The sequence below is a fragment of the Microtus pennsylvanicus genome, chromosome 7 (assembly GCF_037038515.1).
Source record: "Microtus pennsylvanicus isolate mMicPen1 chromosome 7, mMicPen1.hap1, whole genome shotgun sequence".
In the NCBI taxonomy this organism is placed as follows: domain Eukaryota; kingdom Metazoa; phylum Chordata; class Mammalia; order Rodentia; family Cricetidae; genus Microtus; species Microtus pennsylvanicus.
Window position 1 is genome coordinate 5,120,018 of NC_134585.1, and position 13,712 is coordinate 5,133,729.

The 13,712-nt window shown below is 47.0% G+C and overlaps 1 protein-coding gene across 1 annotated transcript in view; it reads right to left on the bottom strand.

Moving 5' to 3' along the window:
- Srpk1 (SRSF protein kinase 1) overlaps window positions 1-10,079 on the bottom strand; it is a 39,522-nt gene extending 29,443 nt beyond the window's left edge. Inside the window, exons 1-2 of the mRNA XM_075979703.1 lie at window positions 9,815-10,079; window positions 9,389-9,449 (exon numbers count right to left, since the gene is read on the bottom strand). Coding sequence (XP_075835818.1) covers window positions 9,389-9,449; window positions 9,815-10,064 — 311 coding nt within the window. The 5' untranslated portion in view covers window positions 10,065-10,079. The remainder of the gene's footprint in view (window positions 1-9,388; window positions 9,450-9,814) is intronic.
- Between the last annotated feature and the right edge of the window lie 3,633 nt (window positions 10,080-13,712).

The following is a 13,712-nucleotide window of genomic DNA, read 5'->3' on the forward strand; positions in this document are numbered from 1 at the left end:
AAAAAAAGAAAAGAAAAGAAAAAAGAAACAGGACTAAATTTAAGGCTTGAATCACGCCTAAATTCTGGATGCAAACAAGAATGCTGTAGGGGTATGGGAGTATGCTCAAGGGCTGTGCCTGCTCAGATACTCAAGCCTTTGCTCTCAATCTTGTCCATTCTTGCAGAGTGATTAGGGAATTGTGGTCCTTAAAGGATAAGGCCATTCTCAGGCTCGTGCTCAAGCTCTTAGGTGCTATGTCACGACCTTTATTACTTTAAAAAAGTTACCACATAGTCAGCTTTACTCATGAAGATACAAAACAGGGAACCACCAAGAAAAGCTACCAACATCACTGCAGACTGACAGAACCTGATGTCAGTCACAGTCGAGGGTAAGGAAGTAGATACCAGTAAGAAACTTCTGGTAATTTCAAGGGTGCATGTGCTGGCACAGTCCACATACATACATATATAGACACAATACAACAAAATGTCAAGAACTAGCGAATATGATACATTATGGGCACTTACAATCAGAGAAACGTAAAGTACTCAAATGCTATTTTCACATATCAGAATGTAGAAAATGAGCAACATTTTTATTGTGTATGCCAATACACAAGTGTGATTGGGGACATCCATGGCAGGTGTGTGGAGGTCAGAGGGCAACTTTCAGGCGTTCTTTCCTTCAACCATGTGAACTCTGGGGACTGATCTCAGGCCAGCAGGCAAGACAGCAAGTACCTCCTGTTACTCATCTCCCCAGCCCCAACATTATTGTTTTCTGTAATGGACTTGTAGACAAGAGGCAATGTTAAGATTTAGACGAATTAATACTGTATTAATACTTGCCATTTTAATTATATTGTGGTTATACAGGTGAGCGTCAACTCTTAAATAAATGGAGAATGTAAGGCATATGCTGTTTGAATCTTAATCATGGGTTAAGTCTTGTTTTCTAAGCATTCACATTTTCATCCTGTATCCAAGGCACTTTTCTTTCCTCTTCAGCTGCTCTGCCACTTTTATTAAAACAGAGTCTCACTAGGTAGACCTCGCTGGTCTGGAACTCACCATGTAGACCAGGATAATCTCAAACTCAGAGCCTGCCTGCCTCTGCATTCCAAAGTATAAGGCCCATCATTCTTTGATTCAAGTTCATCCGTTGGGCCTTTGTCCCAACCAGTTTCCCAAGGAGAGTTGGCTGAGTGTGAAAGGAGTTGAGCAGTCACAATGGCTCTACAAAGAGTGGGTTTGTTAAAATGCACAGCTACAGAGCAGCTGCAGGAGGGGAGCACCGCATAAGGTCCTGGTGTATCACAACTCCATGACTTTGGTAAGTCCTACTTTATGAAGTTCTAGTTGGGATGAGGATGTAGCTCAGTCACTAACATGCTTACTTAGCATGTTCATAGTCCCGGCTGAGTTCCATCCCCAACACCGCATAAAAACAGCATGACAGTTACATGTAATTTTCAAGGCCAGTCTGGGATACATGAGGCCATTTCAAAATACAACAAACAAACTAAAACAAAGTTCTGTCACAGTGGCCTCCCCTGTAAAAAAAACAAAACAAAAGCAAGCAGAAATGATCCCCCTCACTGAATTTCGGAGAAAACAAGATTCTCATACTCAGGCAGTTTTCGAACACAACCTCTAGCAATGTGTGTAGGAAAACAGGAAAGGGAGTGTGTGTGTGTACAGGTGTACCAGGCATGTACTGGACGCTGGAAATGCAGCCAGGAGCGGAGAAGAGTATGTCTTCACTGCACATATCGTCCATGAATGCAACAAAAAGTTCCACCAGCAAACTGCAGGGCCCCATCAAGGCCCTACTCTCCAGGAAACCCATGTTCTCAGGGGACGGAGGCCGAGAAGGGCTACAGAAGGAAGCGGAGGGGTGAAGGGAGTATGCTCTCACTGTTCTAATAGCATCGTGACATTTAAGTAAGGAAGCGCCGCACTTTATCCTGAATAACACAAAACTAAGTAAACTGACACTCAGACAAGGGAGCTGATTTGGAGATGCTATGCTTTGAAGTTAAGAAATGATTTCACTCAAGTTTCAAAGAAAAGTAAGCTACAAGCTTAGAAACTGGAAAGATGGGTCAGTGGTTAGAACACTGGCTGCTCTTGCAGAAGACCTGGTTTTGATTTCCGGTACCCACATGGTTGTTCACAACCATCTGTAACTCCAAGGGCATCGTTTGCACATGGTACACAGATATAATGCAGGCAAAACATGCATACACATAAAATAAATGGCAAAAAAGGAGGAGAAACTCTTACCGGAGGCTCTTGTATTATAAAACCAAAAGGAACAACCTTTTGAGTTACACAGTAAAACACAACCAACCTGATTGTCAGGCCAGGTGATTCAGAGGTAAAGAAAGGGAATCATGACTATTAGTTTGATACAACAAGAATAAGAAATGTCACAAAAGTCAAAAATGAAAGAAAGGAAGAGGACCAGAAGAAGTCAGTGCTGGCCCGGCATGCACTGGTGTACCAGTGATCTACAGACAGGAGCACCCACATTTAACACAGCATCGGAAGCAGGTGGGTGGTAACCTGCCAGCTCCTCTACAAAATCTAGATCCTAGCTCATCACCTTTCTTTGCTTCCCCTGTTTGTTTTAAGACAGGGTTTCTCTATGTATCCCCAGCTGTCCTATTACTCTCTTCTGTAGACCAGACTGGCCTCAAACTCAGAGATCCACCTCCCTCTACCTCGTTTTTAACAGGAGAATCTGCAAGCACCCCACAGTTATTTTAACATTTTAACTAAATCTGGGGATTAGATTTTTGCACAATCTGGGTTGGCAAACCCGAATCACACTGTAGAAACACCCGTGCGAGCAAAATAAACATATAAACCTGCTAAGGGAGAAAATATTTCTGGCAAAAATCTTTAGAGATGCAACTTTAAAAGCACAAACTTAAATTTTAACATTAACACTAAAAATTTCAGAAGAATTAGTGGAAAAATGGGGAAAAAATTAGGAAAAGTGGAAAAAAATTGTGTTAAAACACATCAAGTCCAAAAAGCCTGTAAGAAGGTGAGAAATACAAATATTCCACATGACAAAGGACATACCGTTTGGGGCTGGAGAGATGGCTCAGTGGTTAAGAGCATTGCCTGCTCTTCCAAAGGTCCTGAGTTCAATTCCCAGCAACCACATGGTGGCTCACAATCATCTGTAAAGAGGTCTGGCGCCCTCTTCTGGCCTTCAGGCATACAGACAGAATATTGTATACATAATAAAAAAAAAGGACATACCGTTTATAAACAGCTCTTAATGCAAAACAATGGCCAGATGATGGTGACACACACCTTCAATCCTAGCACTGGGAGGTAGAGGCAGGCCTATCTCTGAGTTTCTGCTTCACATTGACAGCCAAGGCTACAATGTCTCAAAAAAAAAGCTGGGCGGTGGTGACTCACGCCTTTAAGCCCAGCACTCAGGAGGCAGAGGCAGGCGGATCTCTGTGAGTTCGAGACCAGTTCCAGAACAGGCTCCAAAACCACAGAGAAACCCTGTCTCGAAAAACAAAAAAAACAAACAAAAAAAAAAACCCCAAACCAACCAAACAAACAAAAATCTTTAAAAAGAAAAGGATCCGTAATCCAGTATAAAAATCAGTAGTACAGGTGGGGTGGTGGTGGTGCATGCTTTTAATCCCAGCACTCAGGAGGCAGAGGCAGGCAGATCTGAGTTCGAGGCCAGCCTGGTCTATAAGAGATAGTTCCAGGACAGGCACCAAAGTTGAAGAGAAATCCTGTCTCAAAAAACCATCATCAGGGAGCTAGAGAGATGGCTCAGAGGTTAGGAACACTGCCTGTTCTTCCGAAGGTCCTGAGTTCAATTCCCAGCAACCACATGGTGGCTCACAACCATCTGTAATGAGATCTGGTGCAGAATACAGTATATATAATAAATAAATAAACCTTTAAAAAAAAAAACATCATCAGTAGTATAGCACGTGCCTAGTATGCAGAAGTCCTGGGCTCAATCTTTAGTACAGGGTAAGGAAAGCCAAACAAGATGCCCTGCAGACTTGCCAGGTCTGGAAAAGACCCAAGCACTGCTCCTGTGGACTACTGTCCCTGAGCCTGTGACTCCAGAAGCACCATCCCCTGCTGTTCTGCAGGCCATTGTCTCAATGCACCTCCACCACCCGATTAACGGGCCTCCTATCTGCACTCCCAACCCTTATCTTCCTGCCTGAGCACCTAGCACACTATGAACTTTCACACTTAGTAATCTCTTACTGTTTCCAAATTTCATTTTGTTTATGTGTATGGGTGTTTTGCCTGGATGTATGTATGTGTATCACATGCATGCCTGGTATCCCAGGAGGTCAGGGGACGGCGCCGTGTCCCACAAAACTGAAGTTACAGACCTGATGTGGGTGCTGGGAACTGAATCTAGGTGGAGAGGAGCCAGTGTTTTAACTGCTGAGGCTTTCACTTGAGGCCCTCATTCTCCTTCAGTGCTGTAGCCCAAGAGAGGCAAACAAGGACTCTGGAGTGGCCAGGGGTGACATTAGCTAATCTGGTTAAACAAAACCTTTGCAGAGAGAACACATGGATAATATGAATCAAAATCTAAGATGATCCGAAGGAACTATCTATAATAATGGCAGATACACACCCATCCCAATCATTTATTTACCTAACCTGCAAGTTCAGCCAGAAACTAAAATGAGCCAACAATGAGCCAATTAATGCTACAAAAACTACTCAGGACATTAACCGGGGTAAAGTATGACCAAAGAGTCCATTTGGGGGTCTTATAAAAGTTTTTGTTCGTTGGGGCTGGAGAGATGGCTCAGCGGTTAAGAGCATTGCCTGCTCTTCCAAAGGTCCTGAGTTCAATTCCCAGCAACCACATGGTGGCTCACAACCATCTGTAATGAGGTCTGGTGCCCTCTTCTGGCCTTCAGGCATACATGCAGAAAGAATATTGTATACATAATAAATAAACAAACAAATAAACAAGTTTTTGTTTGTTGCTGGGTGGTAGTGGCACACGCCTTTAATCTCAGTACTTGAAAGGCAGAGACAGGCAGATCTGAGTTCGAGGCCAGCATGGTCTACAGATTCCAGGACAGTCAGGACTACATAGAGAAACCTTGTCTCAGAAAAACCACAAATAAGTAAATAGATAAATAAATACCATGTATGTCTGTTAACAGGCAGTAAACTAGGGTAGCCCACTTACCGAAACACTCAGAGAGGCTGCTCCTTGTGTATCAATATAGAAACGTGGTGAAGAAAGCCAACCTTAAAAAATACCAGATGGGAGCATGCACACTGCATGAAGTGACAGAGAACTAAGTTTCAAGGGTCACACAGACTGGTTCTGCTTACAGTCTCCCTTATAATTTTCACTGTAACAATTTACATTTATGGAAAACAGATAACAGTATCTCCTTCCCAACTTAGAGTAGTAGAATGAGCAGAAGCATTTCCCCAGCTCAATCACACCACACCTAGAAGGCTATTCAACTGCAAGCACAGGGAAAACTGTCACCATTCCACCTCCCAAGCCAAGTAATGACATAGGTGTGAAACCCACTCTCGCTCCTGGGCTCCAAACCATTGAAAAGCAATGAACTACTACTGGGCCTAAAAGCTTATGGCAAACAAAGAAAGGTGTGAGAGCAAGCCCTGCAAACGCACACAGGCGCACGCGCGTGCACATACACAAGCCCTGCTGCACACACCGGAATACAGGGAAAAGGCACATCGCGCTTCTCAGAGTAACCCCCCCAGGTTTACTGACAAGCTTTTCCCCTCAGGCTCTACCTTATTTGTCCCCAACACACTAAGGCACTGGCTACAGAGCATGCCAGACCCAGTCCTAACTCTCCAGACCTCTAAAGATGTAAATCTGCAAACCACCTACAAAGCAAAACTCATCACCACCCAACTAGTTAATGCCAATAAATAGAGAATGTCTAGCCTGGCATGTGGCACATGACTTTAGTCCCAGCACAAAGCAGGCCAATCAATCTATATGAGCTCATCTATACAGTGAACTCTAAGACGGCCAGGGCGAGAGAACGAGCCCGAGAGACAGGACAGAGACATAGACAGACGGAGACCCTGACCGACCCTACTTAGGGAATTTAAAAAAAGGAAAAGGGAGGGAAGGGAGAAAAAGAGAGAGAACAAAAGAACGAAAGAAAGTCCAGGGCTGGAGAGATGGCTCAGAGGTTAAGAGCACTGGCTGCTCTTCCAGGGTCCTGACTTCAATTCCCATCAACCACATGGTGGCTCACAACCATCTATCATGAGATCTAGTGTCCTCTTCTGGCGTGAAAGCATACATGCAGGCTGCATACATAATAAATAAATAACCTTTAAACAAAAAAAAAAAAAAGAAAGTCCAAAGAAGCAGGGTGGAGAAGCGACTGTCCCAGTAAGACAAGTTTATTCCCATAACCCTTCCGCACAAAGACCCGAAGGATCTGCAGGGACTGTGCTCTGGAGGCAGGAGCTCTGCCCTAGCCACACTCATGGCCATGGTGTACTCCTTCAAATGCCTGAGTTTTACAGGACCCACATAGCATCTGGACAATCCATTCCTTCGGTACCACATCATGCCCCTATTATATATAGGGTGCACTTGAGAATACTCTAAGACTGTTCCCGTGAATGCTTGCTTTTTGTACTGGTCAATCCTGACCACCTTTCACTATGGTTGAGCTACTGGTCATAAAGGTATTTTTAAGACTAACTTTGTCCAAGGTCAGCCTGCAATCAGAACTCAAAATCAGATCTGTCTTACTCAGAAGACCAGACTATGGCAGGCCTTCCCAACAGCTTACTGTTACAGATCAGCCAAGGTGTCAGGAATGCAGTCAGAAACAGGGTCCAGTTACCTGGGCCAGGCCGGGCTTCTGACACAGGACTCTAAACAAGTTAATCAGACATTTCAACTACTCGGGTTACACCAGTAAAATAACTGCTAGATCTTTATTCTGCGATGCTATAGAAGGGCTGCAAAGAGATAAGTAAGAATACGGACAACTCCAAGTCACCTGCAGTAGTGAGCATATTTTTTTTAGTACAAAGCAGGTATGCCTGCTTTTGAAAGCAGGTACATACAGGGCAGGTGAGATGGCTCGGTGGGTACACCAGGCCTAATGACCCAAGTTCAACCCCTGGGGAAGGAGAGGATCAACTTCTAAAAGCTGGCCTCTGGGCTACACATTCACACTTCAGCATGCGGACACGGACACTAAGTAAATGTCTATTATACTGCATGCCCAACCTAGACAACCTAAGTATGTGACCATCTACACATTCACCTACCAAATGACAGTTTGAACCAACCTAATATCAAAATAAAATTCCATGTCTTACACAGGACAGGTGGCCTGGAAGATAAAACTTCTAAGAACAAACCAAATGGGTAATTAGGCACCAGAGTATGATGACACAAGATCAGTAATCCTATGATTCTGGAGACTGAGGCAGGAGGATCACTACAAGTTCAAGACCAGCTTAGCCTACATAGTGAAACTCTTGATTCAAGATCCTTTTCAACCAAGCTCGTGGCGCACGCCTTTAATCCCAGTACTAGAGAGGCAGAGGCAGGAGGATCCCTGTGAGTTCAAGGCCAGTCTGGTCTACAGAGTGAGAGTTCCAGGACATCAGGGCTACACAGAGAAACCCTGTCTCAAAAAAACAAAAACAGAAAAGAATGTCTGTTTTGGAAAAAGAAAAAATTTCCTTCTTCTATCTGAAAACACGTTATAAAACACGTTCACACAGATTCCCCAACAGGCACGGAACAGGCAGATCTTTGTAAATTCGAGGCCAGTCTGGTCTACAAATCGAGATCCAAGACAGCTAGGACTGTTACACTGAGAAATCCTGTCATGAAAAAAACTAAAAAAACAAAAAAACAAAAAACTTAAACAACAACAACAACAACAAAAAAAAACATAGTTCTGGACAATCCCTACACATAATCATAATCAACACAAGAACCTAAGGACTCTCCCATCTGCCCACACCTTGGTCAAGTGCTTACAAAACAAAAACATTTCCTAAGACACACAACAGAAAATGGAGCAAGAGGTGATAGTCACTCACCACTCTGGCCCTACTCAAAGAAGTCATTGCACTGCATTCCCAAAAACAACACACCCAACCCACCCAAATCTGGAACTGTCATTCAGCAAGGTGACCTAGAGAACTCTAATTCTGTTACACCAGCCCAAACCCAACTGGATGGTGCCCGACACAAAACTTCAGATTAAGGGAAAAGCCACAGAAAATGTGCCTGAAATCAAGAGCTGGGCAGAGAACTTTGTAAAACGACCTCGAGGAGCTTTTGCAACTAAATGTTAGCACAAGAGTGTTTTTGTTTGGGGCTTTTTCAATACACGGCTTGTTATGCAACAGCTCTAGCTGTCCTGGAACTAGTTCTGTAGACTGGGATAGCCTCGAACTCAAGAGATCCACCTGCCTCTGACTCCTGAGTGCTGGGATTAAAGTCTTGTGCCACCACCGCCGGGTTACAAGAGCGTTCTTAATGTTGAACTCTAAACTCGCTCTCCTGGCTTGGTGTTGCAAACATTTAATCCCAGCCCTCTCGAAGAAGAGCGAGACAGGTCTCTAAGTTCCAGGCCAGTCAATGCTAAACCAAGATTTGCTGAAGCCTTCCACCCGGCGGGTTTCTATCAGGCGTGCCCTCTTTTTTGCACCACCACTAAACCACTATCACGCATCAGATCGGACAAGCGTGGCACTCGGTCCACCAAGCCAGAATCACCCAACCGGCAGCTGTAATTAGACTCCAACATTGCTGTGCTAACTCCATTCGATTGAGGACCTGATACTCGCCCGCCAACAGTGCACAACGTGGTTATCCCACACGCTGCAGGCTGAGGACAGCGATGCAGCAGACTTAGGAGGAAGACTAAACGGGGGGGGGGGGGTGTTTCCCGCCGCCCTCCTCTACCCAAGAATGCATGTGGTTGGCAGGACCAAGAGTAAACAGGGAAAATTCATTCAACAATTTTCCGACGGCCTAGCGTGCAGACAGACACAAGAGGCAAGTCAAGACGCTGCGGATCCAGGAAGGGAGTGCGAACAGAGTTCATAAACAGCAGGTAATGATTACCAGCTTCGGCCACCGGCCCACACTTGGGCTTCCTCGGTGGAGTTGGGGAGCGGTTCCGGGCAGGCTCCGGTCCTTTCCAGCAGGCCCGGCGCCCCAGCTCCCTTCCACATGGTTCCCGGAGAGCGATTCACCCAGCAGCCCAGAAGCCATGTGGCGGGATGGAACTGGGGGAGCCGCCCGGACCCCGTGTACGTCCGAGGCGCGCAAACCGGGAGGAGGTCCCCGAGGAGACGCTAAGGGCGGGATGTTGGGGTACGAGACTCACTTTCTTTGGGCTTTGTCCTTCTTGGCCTTGGTCCTTTTCTTTCGGGCCTGGAGCGCGAGCACTGCGGGAGAGAAGGATGGGTGAAGGGCCGATGGAAGAGGGAGGCGGGGGATGGCGCGAGAACGCGGGGCGGAAGGGCCTGCGGCTGCGGACCGAGCGCGGGGCCGGCTGCCCGCGGTGCACGGCGACTGCGCGCCTCGGTGCGCCCGCAGGGGCTCGGGCCGGCCATGAGGCCTCGCCACCCCAGCCTGGGGGCTGCGGAGCGAGGGGCGGGGACGGGCGGACGCCCGGGGACGCCGCGGCCAAGGGGCGAGCGGCTAGGGCGAAGCGGCTTCTGAGGGCCGCGACAAGAAGCGAGTTGAGGCGCCCGGCGCCCACTCGGGGGCCGCAGTCATTCCTCGTGGCGGAGGCCGCTCCGCAGCTCACCTTTCCGCTCCATGGCGAGACCGGTAACCGCCAGGCGCCTGCGCACTCGAGTGACGGCGACTCGGGCTCCCGCCGCGGCCCAAATCCCAGCTCTTCCTCCTGGCGCGCGCAGGCCCCGCCTCCGGGCCCGCCCGGCCACGCCCCCGTACGCGTGCGCAGTGGGCACGGAGCCTACCACCTGCTCCAGGGAGGGCTGCAGAGGAGTAGAGAGGATCGAGGAGGGCGTCCTAAGCCGAAACCTCTTGTGCATGGGTCTGGTTTTAGTGGCCGGGCTGGAAAGCGCGGGGCGTTGAGAAGTTCTTGCCTCCTGAGGAAGGTCGGAGCCCCGCAGTCAGTCGGGAATAACCTCAGCTTCCCAGCCTGCAAAAAAGGATTAACCAAACGTGTCCAGTTCCTTCCTGAGCTATTTGTAAGGGCCAATTAAGACACTAAAGAAAATGGGATAATATCTTTGTACGTGGATTCACACAGAATAAAGTATGGAGGGAGGAAACGTGTGGCTGCTATCATGGTTTAAGAAAACCTGGGCCGGCAGCCCAGGTGGATCTCTTGTGAGTTCGAGGCCCCACTGGATCTAGATAGCCATGTTTCAGGCTAGCCAGGGCTGTATAATAAGACCCTGTTTCAAATCAATATAACTGGACAAGATGGCTCAGCAGATAAAGGTGCCTACCTTCAAGCTTGACGACCTGAGTTCAAACCCAGAACCCTCAGGGTGGAAGGAGAGGACCAAGTCCCACAGGTCGTCCTCCGGCCTGCACATAGGAGCCATGGCACAAGCAACAACCCTCTTCCCCCATAAATAAATAAAAGTAATAGCTTTTAGAAATAAAAGCAAAAACTTAAGAAGTAAATTTTCCCAAGAAGTTCGAAGTTCAGGAGAAAGCTTTAAAGGAAGGGGTGAGATGAAAATGCCATTTTCTCCTTTCCAATACATGGTAGGGTTTATGGAATGTTTTCATACTTTGCTAAGTGCATGTATGCTCTTATTTGATGTGGATGTCAACCTCAGGCCAAGGTGGTTATTATCTGCATTACACAAACATGAAGAATGTATACTCAGAATCTTGGTGTCTCAACCCAGTGATTGAGTCATTGCAACCTTTAGGATCAAATAGGATCAGCAGTTATTTCTGAAGTGGGTGGGAGAGCAGGTCGTGAAGCTCTCTGGACCCCATATTCTAAAATGTAGGATGTGTGTGTTCCTATAAAGATTTACTTATAGGCACTGAAATTTGAATTTTACATGCTTTCTCTATGTACCAAAAGTCTCCTTTTGTTCTCTTTTTTAGAGCATGGTTTTTCAATCTTGCTCAGGCCTTAGCTTTCCAACCTCTGTTGTAAAGCCATGCATATTTTAAAGATGGGCTGTAGTTGGTCCTCAGCACCCATATCCAGTGCCTTACCTGTAACTCCAGCAAGGGTATCTGACACCTGGCTTATGCAGGTGACTGCACTCAGGTGCACAAATCCACAAATGCACGCACATTAAAAAAGGAAGGGGGGCTGGAAAGATGGCTTAGAGGTTAAGAGCATTGATTGTTCTTCGAAAAGTCCTGAGTTCAATTCCCAGCAACCACAGGGTGGCTCACAACCATCTGTAATGAGATCTGGTGGTCTCTTCCAGCCTGCAGACAGAATACTATATACATATTAAGTAAATAAATAAATTTAAAAAAAAAACAGAGCCGGGCAGTGGTGGCACACGCCTTTAATCCCAGCACTCGGGAGGCAGAGGCAGGTGGATCTCTGTGAGTTCGAGACCAGCCTGGTCTACAAGAGCTAGTTCCAGGACAGGCTCCAAAACCACAGAGAAACCCTGTCTCGAAAAAACCAAAAAAAAAAAAAAAAACCCAGAAACAAACAAAAAACACCTAGCAGGCCATGGTGGCAAATGCCTTCAATCCTAGCACTTGGGAAGCAGGGGCAGGTGGAACTCTGTGAGTTCGAGGCCTGCCTGGTCAACGGAGTGAGTTCCAGGACAGCCAGGGCTGCAGGGAGAGACCCTGTCTCGGGAAGCAAAACCAAAGAACCCCAAACGCTTAAACAACAAGAAGCCACAAGGTAGCATAACCTTTGGGGTTACCGTCCTCTGTGAACTCTACTGTTGACTGAAGCCTTTCCATTGGGGCGTAAGTCTGTCCTCCAGCTGGACAGGGTAGGGGTAAGTGGAACTCAGACTGGGGAAGTGGCTCATGTAACTGCTGTGTAGGTATGGTGGCCTGTGGGAGACAAGGCTCTTGGAGCAAGCTGTCTAGCTAGATAAGCTGGCACTCTCTGGCTTCAACGAGAGAATAAAGCAGAGAACTGAGGGAGACACTGAAAGCAAAACCTCAGGCCTTGAATGCTATACACAGGCAACGTACATGTGCAACACACACAGCTGCGCTCACACGTGGGAGCACATATGCATGGATGCCTACACACATCTACACACACATCTACACGCACACATCTACACGCACACATCTACACACACATCTACACGCACACATCTACACGCACACATCTACACGCACATCTACACGCACACATCTACACGCACACATCTACACGCACACATCTACACGCACACATCTACACGCACACATCTACACGCACATCTACACGCACATCTACACGCACACATCTACACGCACACATCTACACGCACATCTACACACACATCTACACGCACACATCTACACGCACACATCTACACGCACATCTACACGCACATCTACACGCACACATCTACACACACATCTACACGCACATCTACACGCACACATCTACACGCACATCTACACACACACATCTACACACACATCTACACGCACATCTACACACACATCTACACGCACATCTACACGCACACATCTACACACACATCTACAGCACACATCTACACACACATCTACACGCACATCTACACACACACATCTACACGCACATCTACACGCACACATCTACACGCACATCTACACGCACATCTACACGCACACATCTACACACACATCTACACACACATCTACACGCACACATCTACACACACATCTACACGCACACATCTACACACACATCTACACGCACATCTACACGCACATCTACACGCACATCTACACGCACACATCTACACACACATCTACACACACATCTACACACACATCTACACACACATCTACACACACATCTACACACACATCTACACGCACACATCTACACACACATCTACACACACATCTACACACACATCTACACACACATCTACACACACATCTACACACACATCTACACGCACACATCTACACGCACACATCTACACACACATCTACACGCACACATCTACACGCACACATCTACACGCACATCTACACGCACATCTACACGCACATCTACACGCACACATCTACATGCAAAAAGAAGGGAGAGGAGGGGGAAGCAGAAGGAGAAGGGAAGGAGGGAAAACAGACAAGTAATCAACTGGTTAGAAAAGGAGGATGAGCGCCCACAGAAGCACAGGTCACGCCTGGGGGCCCAGGCACAACCCACTGAGCCAAGCAGGTAAATTAGTCCAGCCAGGGAGGAGGCCACTTTTGATGTGGGTGTTGAGAGAGGTGTAGCATTTTCATAGGTGGGGAAGAAGATGTCAGGCATTCCTGAATGAGAAAAATCAATTGAGCAAAAAGGCCCAGGCTGGAAACTTGTGGGTGGAGCCTGGGGCTGAGGATGACTGCAGGTATGAGATAGGCGGGGATAGAAAGCTGTGTTTGCCAAATTGGAAATTCAGATCCCTTATGTCGGCTGTGCAGAACCTGAATGATGGCATTTCTGGGTTTATTGTGAAAGAGGCCAGCACCTGTTGGACAATGAAAACTGCTTTCTATATTAAACCTGAGACTCAAAGGATAGATAGCAG